The sequence below is a fragment of the Sciurus vulgaris genome, assembly GCF_902686455.1.
Source record: "Sciurus vulgaris genome assembly, chromosome: 3".
In the NCBI taxonomy this organism is placed as follows: domain Eukaryota; kingdom Metazoa; phylum Chordata; class Mammalia; order Rodentia; family Sciuridae; genus Sciurus; species Sciurus vulgaris.
The window spans coordinates 91,075,121-91,095,888 of NC_136463.1; the positions used below are offsets into that span (position 1 = coordinate 91,075,121).

The 20,768-nt window shown below is 33.9% G+C and overlaps 1 protein-coding gene across 15 annotated transcripts in view; it reads left to right on the forward strand.

The window, feature by feature from the left end:
• Positions 1 to 20,768, forward strand: part of R3HDM1 (R3H domain containing 1) — a 110,528-nt gene that overhangs the window by 26,858 nt on the left and 62,902 nt on the right. For 6 of the 15 annotated variants that reach the window (XM_079135602.1, XM_079135610.1, XM_079135612.1 and 3 more), the window contains 9 exons: positions 2,141 to 2,249; positions 2,786 to 2,881; positions 5,968 to 6,005; positions 6,085 to 6,135; positions 6,246 to 6,472; positions 8,935 to 9,189; positions 12,097 to 12,248; positions 16,021 to 16,122; positions 18,832 to 19,134. In XM_079135602.1, the coding sequence (XP_078991728.1) occupies positions 2,141 to 2,249; positions 2,786 to 2,881; positions 5,968 to 6,005; positions 6,085 to 6,135; positions 6,246 to 6,472; positions 8,935 to 9,189; positions 12,097 to 12,248; positions 16,021 to 16,122; positions 18,832 to 19,134 (1,333 nt within the window). Of the gene's footprint in view, positions 1 to 68; positions 202 to 2,140; positions 2,250 to 2,785; positions 2,882 to 5,967; positions 6,006 to 6,084; positions 6,136 to 6,245; positions 6,473 to 8,934; positions 9,190 to 12,096; positions 12,249 to 16,020; positions 16,123 to 18,831; positions 19,135 to 20,768 lie in introns of all 15 variants that reach the window. The other 9 variants (XM_079135609.1, XM_079135611.1, XM_079135614.1 and 6 more) reach the window with 6 other exon arrangements.

Here is a 20,768-nt window from a genome sequence, read left to right on the forward strand (position 1 = left end):
TTGTAAATCAGAAAACCTTAGAGATCTGCTCCACATTGAATAAAAACAAACTTACCTTTTCCTCATAGGGAGATTACCCGCTCCAGCCTTGAACCAGTGGTGTTGTGGATGTCAACAACCCGGTGTCCACTGGGGTGTCTCAATGGAGCGGGAAGTTGGCGATTGCAGGGCAGTAAATTCAGGCATCTATAAAAGAAAGAGGTAAGACAGTCTTAAGGTTAGCAGAAATGCCTGCCAGTGTTATTTGGTGTGGGAATCCAGCTGCTCTTAGAAAAGTTGCCAGGCCCTTGGTTAAACCTTAGAGTTCACTTTGGAATAACAATCTCTCACTCAACTACAAACTCCTTGAGTAAGAAAATGTGACTTTGAACAACTAGAAAAATAGATGTCATTAGTAAATGACATAAAATGTAATAAAAATAAGATACTGCCATTGTGAGAACTAAATAATCTTCCAAATCCCAGAGGAAAAGCGTACTCCTCATCATTTTGATCACAAAGCTGTTTGTGTTCCTTTTTATTATTAATATACCTTTATGTGAATATCTGCTCCATTTCACAAATCTAAATCTGTTTTACAATAGAAATTTCTTTTGCTTGCTTAGATTATTCTCATTTTTAAATCTTCTTTATAATTTACAGGAGTCAGCTCTTTTTAAAAATTCAGCAAATATTCAGCAGTGTTACTTGGGTCCTATATATAATGAAATATCAGGTCTTATTTTGCTGATAATGGGGGATTTGGGATTATGATTAGGAATTTTCAAGAGTATTCATATACTCTGTACCTTCATAATATATATGTGTACATGTATAGATACATGTCTGTATATATTTGTATGTACTTGAACTTGATTTTAAAAACTAAGATTCATTTAGATTTTCTTTGTAACTATTAGATATATTTTTCTTTATCATATATTTTAAAAGAAAAATTCAGTGTTATAATAGAATGACATTAAGTCGCAGAGTTTTATTGAATTAATTTTTGAAGCCAAGAATATATTTGGAGATGTGAAATCTCATAATTATATTTTCCAACGGCTGGAACCACTGAACTAGGTCTTAGTAGAACTTTTAACATTTCTAATCTGAAAAGACTAATTGCTATAAAATATATTGCTAAGAATTCATATTCATTATTTTAGGTTGCAATGTTCACCTCCAAAAAAGAACTCATCTTTTCTAACCTGTTTCAGTTAATGTAAAACAAAGCCTGGCCCTGCTGTAATAAAGAATTTTTGGTTCTGGGCATTGTGGCTCACACGTGTAATCCCAGCAGCTTCGAGGACTAAGGCAGGAGGATCAGAAGTTCAAAGCCAGCCTCAGCAATTTAGTGAGGCCCTAGGCAACTTAGGGAGGTCCTGTCTCAAAATAAAACATTTTTTAAAAGGGCTGGGGATATGGCTCAGTGCTTAAGCACCCCTGGGTTCAATCCCTGGTTAACCCCGACACTTCCCTGCAAGAAAAAAAAAAATTTTTTTTAGTAACTTGGGTACATCTTGAAGTAGTCTCTTTAATTTTTTAGTTAATTCAACACAAAATATTTTATTACTTCCAGTTGTATAACATAAGACTAGGTACTAAAGGAATGTAATATATATGCTATAGTGCCATACATTCATACACACACCAACATTTTCTCATATATTTAGAAGAGGCTGTGGAGAGAGGATACATAGGCTTTTTATCAGACAGCTGGGCTCCAACTATGGCTCAGTTGTGTACTTATCCTTTGACCTTGAATGTTCGCTTAAGTTTTTTGAACCTCAGTTTTCTCAATAATATTTATATAAATAAACTTCTGCTAAGTGTTTTCCATGTTAAATGTTATTCCTGTATTCATTTCATCTTTAGAACTCTGAGGTAGGTACATTGTAATTCCCATCTTATAGATTGAGGAAACTGGGAAATAGAAAGGTTAAGTAACTTGTACAAGTCCTAAAGCCACTTCATGGTAAAGCTTGTTATTTGAACCCACAATGTGGGGATAGTTAGTGTTTTCTCATGAGATTATTGTGAGGACTAAATGAGATAACTGTCTATTAATAGAACCAATTAGTAACCTTTATTACTTATTACTTTCCATTAAATGATGTTTGATTTTTACCTTTTTTGTTCTTTGTTTTGTTTTTTTCAGACCTGATCAGAAATTTAATGAACATATTAAGGATGAGAGAGGTGAAGACTTTCAGAAACGATATATCCTTAAGAGAGACAACTCTAGCTTTGACAAGGATGATAACCAGGTAACCTAAAGCAAATATGGCATTTTTATACATGCAAAGACCTATTATACCAGTAGTTCATTGTTTTAGTCAGCTTTTTCACCACTGTGACTAAAGGATCGGACCAGCACAATTAATTGTACAGGAGAAAAGGCTTATTTATGGGCTCATGGTTTCAGAGGTTTTAATCCATAGGCAGCCAGCTCCATTCCTCCAGACTCGAGGTAAGACTGCACATCATGGCAGGAGATTGTTGTAGAGGGAAGCAGCTCACATGGTGATCAGTAAGCAGAGAGAGTCTCCATTTGTCATATACAAATATATACCCCAAAGTGATGCCTCAAATCCCATCTCTTCCAGCCACACCCTACCACTTCAGTTACCGCTCAGTTAATCCCTTTCAGTGGAGTAAATCACTGATTGGGATAAGACTTTTCCAACACAATCATTTCTCCTCTGAACCTTCTTGCATTGTCTCACACATGAGCTTTTGGGGGACACCACATCTAAACCATAACATTCATTTTCCCAGTTATTAATTGTTCTTTTTTCCTTAGATGAGAATTCGTTTGAAAGATGACAGAAGAAGCAAGTCTATTGAAGAAAGAGAAGAAGAATATCAGAAAGCTCGAGACCGAATATTTTCCCAAGATGTATGTACCAATATTTAGGACTTCATGTTAGATACATTCTAATTGCATTGTAGGGTCTCAGTCCTTTTTAATCTGTTGATCATGTTTATTATTTTACACATAAGGAAGGTCACCTTTTAGAAACATTGAAACATTTTGTTTAATAATTTAATAGTTTACAAAATACTACATTGCAGCAATAATATACAATTTTAGAAAAGGCAGAAGAAAATGGCAGGAGTCACTGAAAGACTGTTGGACTTAGTATATGTTTGTGTAATTTTTTTCTCCAGACTTCTGACAGACTTAAGATTTTTAGAACATGGTAACTGTTTAGAAGTCATATATTCTCAATCCTACTTCTCAATCCTACTTGTTTATAGTGGACTTTCCTTGATAAATAACTTTTTTTTAAATAAGACTAATTGATATTTTTTATTAATAATCATTTTCACTTTATAAGTGGTTATATGGGATATATCTTCTGAATGTCTTATTATTTTATACATATTTGCCAGAAGAAAATCAATTTGTTTTTACCAACATTTGCTATGCACCTCTTCTTTGCAGTACTCAATACTCTTCCAGGATATATAAATATATGAAACATATGCTAACACTACCACACATATAGAAACTTTTTTTTTTTTTTTTTTTTTTTTTTTTTTGCAGTGCTGGGGATCAAACCCAGGACCTCATGCTTGCAAGGCAAGCACTCTACCAACTGAGCTATCTCCCCAGCCCAGAAACTTTTGATCTTAAAAAAGAAAAAGATGAAATAACATCAAAATTAAGACTATCAGTTAAAAGAATTTATAACACTTAACAAATCTTGATTTCTTAGTACTATGCTCAACACTGAAGAACATGTCCATTGTCAGTTTATAATAATTTATCTTCAAACAACCCTCTGTGATCAATACCATGAATGTTTTTATTCTACAGATAAACTCCAATACCAGAAGACTAAGCAAAATAACCAGAATTCACAGCTAGAAAATAGCAGACTTGGGATTTCAATCTAGGTCTGCTGAATGCAAAGCCTACATTAGATATATTTTTTTCTCACTAGTTTGTAAGAGGTCTGCCCCTGATAAGGAGTCAAGTAATGACAGTATGGTGTGTGGTTTGTATAGAGACATGAAGGTGTAATAGGGGACATAGCTATGAACTACCACAAACTATGGGAAAAGGCATATAAGAACCACAAACCAGAATTGGGTAGGGAGTGGCAGAATTATCTTGAGAGGTGATCTACAGAAGTAAAGAGTTACAAGTATGTGGTCAGTATATGCATAGGCCCAGAGGTAAGGGGGACCTTGACATATAAAAAACTAAAAGAATCAGTGGCAGGGTTATAGCCCAACTGGCATAGGAAGTAAGGACAGTTTAGGTCAGAGAAAACAGGAACCGAATGACTTAAGCCCTGTAAATTTGTTAAAGTATCTGGACTTCGGGGTTTTAGGAATTTTTTGTTGGGGTGTGTGTGTGTATGTGTATGTCTCTGTCTGTCTTTCTGTCTGAAAACTTTTTCTATGAAGGTCCATATAATTTTGAACTGTATAGTTTTTATCATATCTACTCAAATCTGATTTTTTAGTGAGACAGTACATAAATAAGTGGTTATGTTCCATAAAACTTAATTAACAAAAATAAGTGGCCATAGTTTGCTGACTCATGCTAAAAGGGAGCCTGAAGGGTGGAAGAAGTGTAATCAGAATGACCTTTGAAAGAAATCACCCTGGCTTCTGTTGTATGAAATGAATGAAAAAGGCAAAAATTTGTAACTAGAAAACTGCTCAGAAGACTGTGGTAGTAATACAAACAAAAGTGATTGCTGCCTGACTCCAGTTAACAGCAGGAAAGGAGTTTGACTATAAACTTCATAAAGTCATGGCTGCTCATTCACTGCTATATTTACAACCAAAGCTCTGTTGATCAAATATTTGTTAAGAGAATGAAGTGGAATCTGTAAACTGGTATATATTTTGAATATATAATAATGAAATGGGTTCACTTGTTTGGAAGAGAATGTTTAAATTCAAATTAATTTGGACCACATCCAAATTAATAAGACATCAAGATACATAGCTATAAGAAGTAAGCATAGTAGCTGAACTTGGTACCACACACCTATAACCCCAGTAACTCAGGAGGCTAAGGCAAAAGAATTGCAAGTTCACTGTCAGCCTCAGCAACTTAGCAAGGCCCAAAACAACTTAGTGAGACCCTATCTGAAATAAAAAAAATTAAGAGGGCTGGGGATATAAAGTGCCCCTGAGTTAAATCTCTAATACCAAAAAATAATAATAATAAAAAATAAAAATATAGCCACTCTGGAAAGCAGTGTGGAGATTCCTTAGAAAACTTGGAATGGAACCACCATTTGACCCAGCTATCCCACTCCTCAGCCTATACCCAAAGGACTTAAAATCAGCATACTACAGAGATACAGCCACATCAATGTTTATAGCTGCTCAATTCACAATAGCCAGATTGTGGAACTAACCTAGATGTCCTTCAATTGATGAATGGATAAAGAAACTATGGTATATATATATATATACAATGGAATATTACTCAGCTATAAAGAATAATAAAATTATGGCATTTGATGGTAAATGGATGAAATTGGAGAATTTTCATGCTAAGTGAGATACACCTATCTCAAAAAACCAAAGGACGAATGATCTCACTGATAAGCAGATGATGACACATAATGGGGAATGGGAGGGGGCAAGAAATGAGGAAAGAGGGACTGTATAGAGGGAAAAGAGGGGTGAGAGGGGTGGGGGGGAGGAAAATATAACAGAATGAATCAAAGACCATTACCCTATGTAAATGTATGATTACACAAATGGTATGCCGTTACTCCGTGTACAGAGAGAAACAACATGTATCCCATTTGTTTACAATAAAAATAAATTTTAAAAAAAATAAGCATAGTCTCTCTAAGTCACAAAAAATTCCATTATAATTTATATCTGTAATTTGGAGTTTTTTAGGGGTGGGGATACTTTTAAAATATTAGTGCATGTGAATTTTGTTGTCATCATTGGTCGACATCATTTGACAAAAGCTCAAGTTTTTATCTCTCTTCCTTCTAGTCCCTGTGTTCCCAAGAGAATTATATTATTGACAAAAGGTAAGAGAATTTTTAACATCTATGTTGGTTACTGGTTGATGCTAATAAAAATTAAAATGTCTTATTAAAATGCCAACAGAATCCAAGACGAAGATGCTAGTAGCACCCAGCAGAGGCGCCAGATATTTAGGTATTGGAAACTTGTTTTCAAAACAGTATTGAAAAATTAAAGCTTTTTTTCCTTTATTCTTTCTTTTCTTTCCCCTATTAGCTTTTCAAAGTTTTATTTCTAAATTACAGAGTTAATAAAGATGCTTCAGGGAGATCAACCAATAGCCATCAAAGCAGCACTGAGAATGATTTGAAATACTCAGAACCACGGCCCTGGAGCAGCACAGATTCAGATAGCTCCCTGCGAAACTTGAAGCCTGCTGTAACCAAAGCCAGCAGCTTTAGTGGAATCTCAGTCCTGACAAGAGGTGATAGTTCTGGAAGCAACAAAAGCATAGGCAGGCTTTCAAAAACAGGTATAAATATCTGCTTACTCCTATCCAATCAAAATATTAGTTTGCCTAATGTTGTCTTAACTTTTTATTATGTGACTTTGATTATCCAAAAATGTAAAATTGCTACCTGTAGTGCACTGACATTAGAATTTGTTCTTTGTCTTAGAGATAGGTTTACAAATTTCAGTTAAAATAAAAATAATCATAATCAGGTAGGTTTGATGACACATCTCTTGTTCGAGTGCCCAGAGGTGATTAAAAATTCTCCATTGCTTATTTCTAGTTAAAAAGCATGGTTCCTTACCCTCAATTATTTAACATTGAGTTTCCAGCTAATACTATCAGTTATTGATTTTTTTTTCCATGATTAAGTCCTACATTTCCCTTTCCCAAATTGAATAAAATTGCTAGAAGTTTTTAAGGAATTTAAAAAAGAAAGAAAAATAGTATGGTGTAACTGTTATAAATGACTGGAAATTATAATAATTTCCTCATTCTTTACTGCTTTGTGTTTAGAATACATTGGTGCATAACTTTTCTCTTAACATTTTTACTAAGTGGCTTCAATAAAAAAGAAGCTCACATGTCCTTTTAGGACCCTTGTAGTTATTTATTTTTTCTCCCACATAAGCAAGAAGGTCAGAAATGACTGTTTCTCCCTGACCTTTTTGGGTTTGTGTAGACATCTGGTATTGTGCAGATAAGATTTGAAGGGTATATTTCAGGGTAACCATATTTTTTAATACCTGACTATAGTCAGTGCTTTAAATTGTTAAGACTTATGAATTTCAGTTTTCACCTTTTTAACATAAAATATGGATATACTGAAAATGTCTTAGTGGCTGTGATGTATATATAGGCAAATTTTATGAATATGAAAAAATCAACATGTATCAAATATGCATTTATTTTTTATGGCCACTTGGTTGTCATAATTTGAAAAAAGAACTATTACTGCATCATGAGAAAGTCATTTAGAAAAAGTGTCAAAACATTTTGAGAACTTGTACTATAAACAGTCTATATTATCTTCAAAGATGAAAATAAATATTACCTAATCCTTTAATAGGGAAAATGGTTTTTTTTTAATTCCTAGGGGAAATTGATGAAGCTCTTGTCAAGAATCATTTTGAAAGAACTTAAAATAAAAACTGTCTTTCCTAAGGCAGTCTCCATAGTTCACATAGTTTTTTATTTCATTCATTAATGACCCTCCAACTCACTGGGTGCAGTGGCATAGGCCTGTAATCCTAACAGTTCAGGAGGCTGATTCAGGAATATCTAAAGTTTGAGGCCATCCTCAAAAACTTAGCAAGGCCCTGTCACAAAAATAAAAAAGATTGGAACCAGGCATGGTGACACACGCTTGTAATCCCAGCAAATTGGGAGGCTGAGGCAGGAGGATCAGAGTTTGAAGTCATTCTGAGCAACTTAGTGAAGCCCAAAGCAACTCAACACGATCCTGTCTCTAAATAAAATGCAAAAAAGGACTGGGAATGTGGCTCAGTGGTCAAGTACATCTGAGTTCAATCCTCAGTACCAAAATATAAAAACAATTGGGGATATAATTTAATGGTAATTTGCCCCGAGTTCAGTCCCCAATACAAAAAAAAAAAAAAGGAAAGAAAAAGATTCTCCATCCCCAAGTCAACTCTTGTTTTCAAAACCTAATCAACTATATGCATTGTCCAAATATTTTCCATTCTTTCATTGTCTCATTGTCCACTTTTAACCATTATGCTAAAAGTCCATGCCATTTTCCATTTCTCTGGTAAAGAATTAAATAAATTGCAGACGTGAAAGCAGTCAGATTCAGTTATCAAATTGGTTATTAATTTAGTGAGAAATAAATTTTAAGCTAATGCTAATATAAGTATTTAGAATATATTCAGTGCTGTCACTTGATAAGAAAATGGAAAGTTGAGTTTACATTATAGTAATGCTATGATTGTAAGCTGAGAAATGAAATTCTGCAATGAAACTTGACAGTTGTTTCTCTTAATAGAGAACTTATCATTTCTTTTATTTCCTACACTATTCTTAATCTTTCTGTGTTCTTATAGATAAGGGGTTTCTGATATAAGAGGTTTGCGGCATTTGGCCGTGCTAAGTTCTTTTTCCTGGGGGAAAATTGTAATCTGTATATTCCTAGGTGTTAATCTAAAAGGTAAAATGTACATAACTTTGTCCTTTTGGGAATGTGGATAATGTGCTTTTTGTGGCTGTCTGTGGCTGTTATTATAAACTTGCTTAAGTTGCATGCTTTGGCAATGACTTTTCTGACAACTTATGTGATCAGTTTGCTTTATTAAACTTGTTTGTGTTTGGGAGGGTAAGCAAAATTGAACAGTAAATCAAAAATAGCCATTGCTTTTATGTGGTAACTGCATGTTATGCAATGTGAATTTTATTGTAACATTGTTAAAGCCTTTGTTTTTATATGAGGTTTAAAAAATCCATATTTTTCATTACTCCTTCCCTAGGTTCTGAGTCTTCTGGTAGTGTAGGGTCATCTACGGGCTCTCTTTCTCACATCCAGCAGCCTCTTCCAGGTACAGCTCTCAGCCAGTCTTCTCATGGCGCACCTGTCGTCTATCCAACTGTCAGCACTCATAGTTCTCTTTCCTTTGATGGTGGCCTAAATGGGCAAGTCGCATCTCCTAGCACTAGCTTCTTTTTGCTTCCCTTGGAAGCTACAGGCATACCACCTGGCAGTATTCTGATCAACCCACAAACAGGTTGGTATTCAGAAAAAGTTGTTTATTTCAGTTGAGATAGTAGAAATTTTCTGAAAATGAAAAGATACTTTTTAAATGTGTTGTCTGTACATATGTTGACAGCTTTTTATTTTTTATGAATAATTGACATTTTCCCAAGAACCTTAATAAAAACACACTAGAAAATGTTAAAAGACATATTTTAATTAGAAGGCACTTTCCCCTGTGACATCTATGAACTCTTCAAGGCTAAATAATTGCCTAACTACAGTTAAAGAATAGTTCATTTCCTAGAAATAAGGCAGCTACCTTTGAGAAAGCTTTATTTGGTAAAACAAATTCTGGGGAAAATACTATGTATTTTATGAAGAAGAACCAAGTAAGTCACTCTTAAATCATTATATATAAATGAAATGGAAAAAATCCTATAATTAACTTCTGCTGAGAATGTGGTGGTTATTTTCTACTGAGGAAATTTGTTGAATGAAAATAGTCATTATAAATTAGTATTGACCACACATGTTCCTTGCAGTTAACAAATAGTAATTTACATCTATTGAGCATTTACATTGTACCATATACTATGTTAAGTGTTTTAAATATTTCATTTATAGTCTTTATAACAACCCTGTTAGGTAGTGAAATCCCCATTTACAGATAAGAAAACTAAACCTCAGAGAGGTTTATAATATATTATCATTACACTTACAATATATTTCACTATGTAGAGTAGCAAAAATGATTTCTATAGAGAAAGCATGATCTGTAAAAGATTGCAGAAAGGGCTGGGGTTGTAACTCAGTGTTAGAGTGCCTGCCTCGCATGTGTGAGGCAGTGGATTCAATTGTTAGCACAATAGATAGATAGATAGATAGATAGATAGATAGATAGATAGATAGATAGATAGATAGATAGATAGATAGATAGATAGATAACAACTAAAAAATATTTTTAAAAGATGCAGAAAAATGGAGAGCAGTTTATTGTGTAAGAAAATATATTATGTGGATAATTTAAGAAAATATTGTTTAAATTTCTCTATTCCTCTGTATTCTCACTAAATGGGTATGATAGTGAACAGTTTTACATAGTTGAATCTGTTTTTCTTTTATGATAATCCAGTGTATTGTTTTCATTCTAACTTTTAAAGGTTATTTAATATATCAAAAGCAGTTTATACAGTTAATTATACCTCTGATTCCCTGCAAAACCATTCCACTGGTGAGAACATTCAAAGAAATTTCAAAATAACACAGGCCTATTCTTTGGAAAGGTAATGAAAGCAATCTTAGATCTTTTGATACCTTTACTTTAAAAACTTGGAGATATAGCCAATCTAGTCTCATCATACAGGCAGTGGTTAGACCACATACAAGTGGAAGTGTCAGGTCTTTTGAGTGTCCTTGTCCCTTTCCTTTTGTTTCGTGGTAGAGAAAACCATGACTTAAAACTAATTACTTTCTTTTTTTTTTTTTTTTTTTCATTGAAAACACGATTTAATGTGGTTTTGCTGACATGAAAAATTAAATTTCTTATGTGTTGATAAACTAAGAAATTGATCAATTATACTCACTTTAAATGAATCCAAATGTGATTTCTTCAATTTTTTTGAGAAGTGTTATAATACATTTAACTCTTTCCAGAAAGCCTTTAAATAACTTCTGATCCAGCTTTCACCCAAATCTGCTCTACCATTTTATTTTGTTTTTTCCAAATTATTTAGCAGTCAACAGTTACCCAGCCCGACTTGTTTTTGTTTTCTGTAACCGTCACATAAATTATCAGGAAGCTAACCTATGAAATTTGTACTTTGGTGGATTTTTCCTGCTTCCTAGTAATAAGAGTGTGATCTTCTCTCAAAAATTATTATATGCCATAAGTTTCCTCAAAAAAATAAAATGGACAGTGGTTTATCATGTAAGAAAGGATGATATAAAGGCAATTTAAGAAAATAATATTTAGTTAAATTTCTCTATATTCCTCTGTATTCTCACTAAATGGGTATCAAAGCCAGTCAACAGTTTGTTTGACATAGTTACTGTTTTTCTTTTATGATAACTCAGTGTCTTGTTAAGAAATATACTGATCTTTGAATCTTTTTATTCCTTCATTGAATAAACATCTAGAAGAATATATATAAAATGTTAGCTATAAAATTATGGGGGATTCATTTCTTTTTGGTCTCTATTTGTTAGCTATTTTCCTATAATGAAATGTTACAATGCATAATAAGGAGTTGTTTAGAACACGTGTACAGAGTGTTGTACTAAAGTTCTCTCTGACTCTATCACTTACCAATGAATACAGCTCAGAGGAAATAAAAAAGAAATTTTCTAGAAAATTATAATTAAAAAGAAATTATTTATAACATTTATCAAATTTGAAATTGTAAAATAAGGACACTGTCATCAAATTCACAATTTGCAGTTTAAAGCTATCAGCCATCTTAATTTTATGCTGTATTAATGAAATATATGCAGTGTAGCCTCTAAGTTAAATATTTCCCACCCACTAATAAAAATTAATGAATAATAGTCTATAATCCTATAGTCGAGCATTTTCTCTTTAAAATGTGTGCCAGCCTTCCAGGACCACAGTCTTATAACTGAATACCTCGAGCAAAATGTGTTTCATGATTCAGAATTTTTCAGGGAATACTATGTATTACAAAGTAAGCTCAGTAGGGTCTGGACAACATGACATCATAAAACAGCAGTACAACATTTGAATATATAAGTAGGAAAAATAAAGTCTTCATGTCAAATCAGCCTATTTCCCAACATAAGAAAATCGTTTGTTTTTTAAAAAATAGTGGTTTTGGAATTGGAGATAAGGGATATGTGAAAATGTTTTGTAGATTGTTAGTAGAATGACTTATTTTCAATCTTTGTCGTAAATTGGCTTTTTCTTCCTTTTCTAATTTTTCAGGTCAGCCCTTCATAAACCCAGATGGAAGTCCAGTTGTGTATAATCCTCCTATGACTCAACAGCCAGTTAGAACCCAAGTGCCTGGACCTCCACAGCCACCTCTGCCACCCCCACCACCTCAACAACCAGCAGCTAATCACATTTTCTCACAGGTGCACATACCCACGATTCCATAATGTTGAGTTCACCTTCCTTTGCATATTGAGACTAAATTTACTAACTACAATTAAGGTAGCCCAAGTAAGTCTTAGAACGTTAAAATTGTACCACCAGCGATGTCCTACTCACTGTTCACAAAGAGACTTAAATTCAAGGGCTTTCAACTAATAAATACTGAAAACAATTTGGAAAGAAGGGAATGGTTTTGTCTCAAATGCCCATTAAATATTTTTCCCTATTTTACAATAATAAGAAATGAACAAAAAGAGAAATTAAAACAAAAGTTGTTCATTGGCCCAGTGAGTAAAATAAATTGTTGTAAGATCAAACAAGAAACTAAAGGGCTTTGCTTTAGTTCTTCAAAGTATTCTTCATCCATTCAGCTACCCTGTAAGAGACACAGAGACTGAGAGAATTCCCAGTTCTCTTCGTTCTGTTTTGTTTTTATTTTGTTTTTGTTTTTGTTTTTGTTTTTGTTTTTGTTTTTGGTGGAGTCAGGAAGGTACCATGGATTGAACTCAGAGCCACTCGACCATTGAGCACATCCCCAGCCCTATTTTTTTTAATATATATATTTTTAGTTCTAGGTAGACACAATACCTTTATTTATTTATTTTTATGTGATGCTGAGGATCAAACCCAGCACCTTACACATGCTAGGCAAGTACTCTACTGCTGAGCCACAACCCCAGCCCCCCAGCCCTATTTTGTATTTTATTTAGAGAGAGAGTCTCACTGAGTTGCTTAGCAGAAGTACTCTTAATATTTTCTTCAATCCACTAAAACATTTAGTGTTTTTACAAATATTTTCAGTCTTTTTCCCCAAAGATGTATGCCAATCTAAAGTCTTGTTTTCATTTCCAGCTTTTAAAGATTTTTTATGTATGCTTTTTTTTATTTATTTATATCAAAAGCGTTTATACAGTTAATTATGCCTCTTTTTCCCTGCAAGATCATTTAAATATTCCATTTGTGAGACCATGCATAAAAATTTCATTAGCTTTGCTCATAAGAGATATCATTTATATTTCAGGAGTGAAAAGCATAAACAAGAAGTTTAATTATGTTATCAAATAGTGTGAAAGTCATGAAATTAATTGGCCTCTGCAAAGTAAGACTCCTGGACAAGGTGGTTAGGTTTTTGTTTTGTTTGTTTATTTAAATAGGACTTAAAGGTTTTTGAGGCACTTCAGTTCATAAATGTAGAGGTGAGTGCCTGAAACACTTCCAGACACTCCCATATCCCCTTCCCAACCCATTTGGTCACACACACTCAGACTACCTAAAATTCCTTTTGTTGGCTTCATTCATTTTTGTTCTTTATTTTGCTAGCATGTAATTGTCTTTGCAGACCATGTATTTCACCAAGAGCTTCACAAGAATGATTTTTATTTAGTTCATTTCTATTTAATTTTGTGGTAATATGTCAGTCTGGAAGCTTCAAAGATTCTGAGGGTTTATTTATGATCATATTTTTCACATTTTTATTCCTCAGACATAACTTTGATATAGTTATAAGAGATTATTCTAAAATGAAGGTATAAAAACCGATACTTTGCCGGGTACAATGGCACATGCCTATAATCCCAGTAGCTTGAGAGACTGAGGCAGGAAGATCTATAGTTCAAAGCCAACCTTAGCAAAAGCAAGGCACTAAGCAACTCAGTGAGACCCTGTCTCTAAATAAAATACAGAATAGGGCTGGGGATGTGACTCAGTGGTCAAGTACCCCTGAGTTCAATCCCATACCCCAAAACAACAATAAAAAATGCCTTAATGAGCTATAATTTGAGGTTTTGAGGCATGCACCAAACTCCGTGACTGATTTTCCTGGCACTGTCTTAAGTTTTGCAGGTAATTCATCATCAAATAAAGAAACAAAGACTCAATGACCAAATAATGCTCAATAGCTTTCTTTTGCACACTGAGATCATTCATTCACAGAATTTCAAATAAACAAAATAATGCTGTGATTTCCAAAACTTTCAGATGGGCTAATTTCTTGACCATGTAATATAAAACCAATCACTTTACATGGATGTTGTTTTGTAGCTAGTGCAAAGTAGGAAAAGGAAGTACTAGCTGTTACTTCTCTGTTAGAATTTTGCTTTGATCTACCAGTGTTTTAGCCCACAGTTGGCTCTTTACCATCTGACACTGGGAGACATTAATCCATACTCTTAATGCTCACAGTACTCTTTCTTTCATCCCCAGAAGACCAAAATTATTGTTGCATCTGACATTTTTATAGAAGGTCAAGTTTTCTGAAAAAAGTTATGTCTTAATGGTTATCTATCTTAATTACACATTGAATAGCCTGTACTTAGAAGTTCTAAAGCCACTGTGCCTCATTAGTGTAATATACACTGTCATTTTCTAGGAAGCTTGCTCATTTCTGGTCCAGAGGTTTATGAGGAACCAGAGGCTTCTCTACAGTTAGTTCAGCTTTTACTTTTTTGTTTGTTTGTTTTTTGGTTTTTTTTTTTTGTTGTTGTTGTTGTTGTTGTTTGGTGCTTTCACTTTAATCTAGTATTTTTACTGAATTGTAAACTGATCTAAGCTTTTTGGTTTGCTTTCTAGAAACCATAGTGTGTGTTTTGTACTAAAAGGCGACTCATTATAAATCTTAGTTGTCATAAGAATTTTTTCTTATTTAGACTATTTCCTGAGCAGTCATTCCTTTAGTTTATCTTGCATTGTTTAAATCATTCTCTTCAGAGATAATGTTCAAAGCAAGATTTCATGAGTATACATTTTCATCAAAAATAACAGATAACAGTACCTGGGTTCTGCACCTGCTCACTTATCTGACTTTCTACCTTGTTCTGATTGCTGTCTGTAAAGTGGATTATAGTAGTGTTGAAGCCCATATGTATTTTTACCCCCTTCGTAATCACATATATACACATATGATAAAGAGATTAAATCAGATACTAATGTTAGCTTATAAATGGTCAGCTGAACTCCCAAAATTTAGAAATAATCAAAACTTTTTTAATCTTTTAGAATACCTATTTTTAATTGCCCCCAAGAAACATATAAAAACTCTTTCCTAGAACTCAGGAGTATTTCATTAGTATCTAAAGATTTCTAGTAACTCATTTTTCAACTCCTAATGTGTACTCTTTTAATGAAACATTTAAAAGGGAAGTATTTATCATCCTTACTTAAAAAGAGATGAGTTTGTGTGTGTGCATGCATATGTATGTGTTGTTACTATGGTTGTTTTTCTTTTTTTTTTTAAGTTGTTACTGTTAATACTACCCACAGTGCATTTTTCTTACAAAATCGACAAATTTTAGGAACTTTGGCCCTAAAAGAATATTTAATCATGGCTTATCAAATAGGGTAATTTGCATAGATATTATGTAAGTTATTATTCTCTGATAATAAAAATGAAGTTTTTTCATTTATAATTTAGTGAGGAAAAAAGTACACTTTTTGCTTTTACTAATTTAACCCAGGAGTCTTTGTTAGATAATAGAATTTAAAATGGTCAGTTACCTATTTGCATTAATCTGTAATAAAGAAGTATTTTTATCACCAAAAAAAATTCTAGTTATGAAATAAATTTAGACATAGAATGTTCTCAAATGCTTCACTGTGTAGTTTCTTCATTTGGTATTGTTTTGTTTCCTCTGTTGTATTTTAAATGACTTTGTAAATGTTAAAGCTATTGCCCAAAAGTATTAATTTCCATTTTATACAGTTCTTCTAGCATTTTATTCTGACATTAACATTGTTTGCCAACCTATTATTCTTTAGCCTGTTCGTCCTCTGCAGTCCTCTGCTCAGCCTGTTCAGTGCTCTACAGCCCCTTACCCACCCCCGCTCCTGCCAGTCTCACCCACCCAGCAATATTCTGTGGTACTATATCTCTATTCACCTCCTGTGTTGTGTTCTTTATGTTGGATATGTGATAAATGCTCAGGAATGGGATCAGTGTAATAGAACTTTTTGTGGTATTTATTAACATCAGGGGTGCATATGTACTAGCATAAGTGTTTTCTAATTTGTTAGTAATAATTAATTCTCTTCCATAAAATAGTGGTGATATTGACTTATTATAATGATTGTTTAAATTCTAATCTTTTCCTGCTTTTTCATAATGAGATATTTTTAGGTTGACTATTCTAGTTCTAAGATGTTTTCTTTTAATTTTTCTTTTTTTTTTTTTTTTTTTTTTTTTCCTTTTCTCTTAGAGATCATTATGGAATCTGTGCAGTTGTATGATGGCAGGTTTTATCTGGGTTCAGATTTTCAATTCTGTCCTCAGAACTGTGGGTTCAGTAGATTCAGTACCAGTTATAGAATGAATTGTAGCTTAGAGCTTCAGAGGACCTCCTCTAAGTATGTTTCCAAAGATCTCTAGATATTTAATTTCTAACTATAAAGTGACAGTACCTCCTCTAATCCAAAGTATGTCCCAAATTATTCTTCTCAGATGTTACACTGCCAAATTAGCTATGGCCCTGAAGCAGCAATGTAAAGTACCTTCTGCATAATGTACGTGTTAAGTCAACAGTAGTTTCCTTCCCTTAAAATGAAATTACAAACAGCGTAAATACTTTTTGCAGTATACTGCTATTTTTCAGACTATATTGACCATCATATTTTGAAATTGCATTCCGAGTCAGATTACAAACATATCTGACAATGATCCCAAACTCTTTTTGAAACATTTTGTTTCATTGGTGGTGACATTGTTTCAAGTTGGGGCAACTTTATTTACCAGCCTTAGCTCTAAATTATTTTCAAAAATCACTTCTACCAAATAAACCTATTAAGTACATATTTGTGGAATAATAAGATAACTTATTGTACATGAAATTCCACTCCTGTACAGTTATTCTGCACGTAATGGTTGTGTACTGCTTAATGTTGGTCCTGAATCATGTTCTTATGCAGACCAAAAGGTCTCCGATTGAAATTTTTTCCTGCAAAGCTCTTTTCCACTTTTTTAATTAAATGCATGTTGTGGAAAATCAATCTTTTAAATGAAAATTTCAGATTCTGTTTGACAAGGTTCTGTTGATATTTCAGTCCGTACGAAATAATCTACCTTTAATAAGATTATGCACAAGGAAAGAAAGTTAAGGATTTTGAGCATTACAAAAATGTAATATTTAATTTAATTTTGGATGAATATGAAATTAATAAAAACTAAATTTCATAGTAAAAAAAAAATCACTTCCAGCGTGAAAAAAAGAATTTTTTATGGTGTTGAGAAAGTTTAAAAGTTGAAAATATGTCGAAAAGAAAAGCAAAAATCCTTAGAAATGTTTTAGAAATTTTCACTAGAATTAAAAAATGACATTTCAGTGTGTCTTGTTTTATAGGGTATTTTAAGAATATTTTACCATATTACTTATGTAATTACAGCTAGTAGGTGTGGTCAGTAGGTATGCTCTTTCCTTTCAAATCCATTCACTGAATTAGTGTGATGGTGCTACAGTACTTGGAAAGTGTAAAGCTATATTTTTTCAATTATTGAAATCAGGTTCCCCCTTTGCAATCCTTTTTCTTCTCCATAACATTAATTTACTTCTAAAAACCATCAGACTAGAAACTGCAGATGTCAGCTTTAATGTGGCAATTCATTTGCCATAGTTTTGTAAATCACATTTTTTCAGGGTTGATTTTGTAACAAAATGGGGTATATATTGTTACCTGTGGCTCACTGGGAGTAGGGGAATTCCATTTTAACCTCGAACTATCATTTTAGTGGTATTTTTCTAGATCAGTAGGAGGTGGGCCTTACACTGTTGAGTCAGAGAAAAATTTGTCAGATGACACATAAATCATAACCATGTCTTAACTGGGTGCCATTGATTGCTCCCTAGGGAGCAAATGCAGTATAAACTTGTCATTTGGATTACATCTATCTAACATTTAACTTTAGTAACACTAGGGAAGAAAGGAATGTATGGTCAAATTATTTTCGAGAGATAGAGGAGCTGGCTGATTGTTGGGGTACAAAAATGCACAGAACTGGAATCTTGCCTTCTAGGAAAAAGGGACATAGTTTAGAAGAGTATTCATCACCTTCTTCATTACCTGGTCTTTGAAGTACTTTCAGAAAATGTTAATTGTGGTTGGGGAGATAGCTCAGCTGGTAGAGTGCCCGCCTCGCAAGCACAAAGCCCTGAGTTCGATCCCCAGTACCACAAAAAAAAAAAAAAAAAAAGAAAATGTTAATTGTATAATATAAAAATTTCCAATTTTACTTCTACATCCTAATATGTGTTTATCTTCATTTAAATAAATATCTTTTCATTTTTAATCTTTTCTGCATGTTCTCATTAGCTATGTTTTATAGATAATTGTAATAATGGCATTGTAATAGTCCTGCCTTCCTGCTTTAGAGTTCTTATGTTCTTAAAACTGTTCTTCTGTTAAAAGAGATCTGTTGTACATATGTTTGATGTCCATAATGTATAGTATCACAACACAGTTATGTTATAAAACACTTTTTTCATATAGAATTTTTTTTATTTTTCATATAAAATACTTTTCATGGATTAGTTTGATCCATGTGTGAAAGGCTTACTGATTGCCAACTTTTCCTTTTTTTAGCAGGATAGCCTTGGTTCTCAATTCAGCCACATGAGTCTTGCCCGCCAGACATCTGCTGATGGTTCTGATCCTCATGCCACCATGTTCCAGTCTACTGTTGTTCTTCAGTCTCCACAGCAGTCTGGTTTTATCATGACAGCAGCACCCCCACCACATCCTCCTCCTCCTCCCCCTCCCCCTCCTCCTCCTCCCCCACTACCACCTGGGCAGCCAGTCCCTACTGCTAGCTATTCTGCCTCTGGTCATCCTGTCAGCCAGCCTGTGCTCCAGCAGCAGGGGTATATCCAGCAGCCCTCACCACAGGTACATTGCTTTTTCATCTTTTCTCCCTTATGGGAACCTCTCATTTAAGATCAGTTTTCACTTCAAAGACCTGATTTTAAATTCTCATGGAGAGAATTTGTGACAGTGTTTAAACTTATCTTCTCCCATCGGGTGATATTTAAGCACATGTTGGACACCCACACGACAAGAAATGTTGGTGGGTTTAACTATGTAATCTCTTGAGTTTCCTTCTGATTCTAAGAGGTATGTGTGTATATTTGTTTTTAATTAGCTTAAGAAGAACATAAGTGTAAATTAACTATTAAACTTAATAACATTTCAAAAAGAAGAGACCATTTTGAGGAGAATTAGCATTTTAATAATATTGACACTTTTTCAATGCAGGAACAAATAATCTCTCCACTTACTTAGATCTTAATTTTTCTCAGGAGTTTTTTAATTTTATGATTTTCATTATACAGTTTGTGTGTGTGTGTGTTTTTAGATGCTATTCTAAAGGGAATTGTTTTTAAATTTCCTATTTGTTAATTGCTAGTATATAGAATACAGGATAAGTTGATCTTGTATCCTGTGGTTTTGGTTTGTGTTGTAATACTGCCGATCCAGTCCACAGCCTCCCATATGCTAGACTACCACAGGAGAGCTATATCAGCCTTTTTATTCAGTTATTCTTGTAGGTTTTTTAGTAGACAACCTTGAATTTTCTACACCTAAGGTTATTTCCATGATCTTTTCCAATCTGTATGCCTTTTGTTTTTTCTTTTTCTCGCCTCATTGATTAGTGAGATGCTCCAGTACAATGTTGAAGGTTTGGGGGTTTTGTTTTTTGGTTTTTTGATACCAGGGAGTGAACCCAAGGGTGCTAAAGCACTAAGCCACATCCCAGCCCTTTTTATTTTTTATTTTGAGACAGGTTCTCACTAGGTTGCTGAGTCTGTCTTTGAACTTCCTTTCCTCCTGTCTCAGCCTCCCAAGCCACTGGGATTATAGGCATGCACTACCATTCCTGGCTTGAATAGAAGTTTTGAAAGTACATATTCTTGGAGCTGGGGTTGTGGCTCAATGGTAGAGCGCTTACCTGGTATGTGTGGGGTTCAATTCTCAGCACCATGTATAAGTAAATTAATAAAATAAAGGTTCATTGACCACTAAAAATATATTTTAAAAAAAGTACATATTCTTGCCTTGTTTTCAATCATAGGGGAAGGAATGCAGTCTTGCATCAAGTGTGATTGTTTTAGTCAGCTTTTTTGCTGCTGTGACTAAATGACCCGACCAGCACAATTATAGAGGAAGAAAAGTTTACTTGAGGGCTCACGGTTTCAGAGGTCTTAGTCCATAGAAGGCCAGCTCCATTTCTTGGGGCTCAAGGTGAGGCTAAACATCATGGCAAGAGAAAGTGGTAGAGGGAAGCAGCTCACATCATGGTAATCAGGAAGCAGAGAGAGACTCTACTCTCCAGATACAAAATATATACCCCATAGCCCCATCCCAATTCCCACCTCCTCCAGCCACACCCTACCGTTCACTGATTAAGTAAAGACTCTCAAAACCCAATCATTTCTCCTCTGAACCTTCTTGTCTCACATGTGAGTTTTTGGGGGACACCTCACAGCCTCCAAACCATAATGGTGATTTTCATCTGTGGGGTT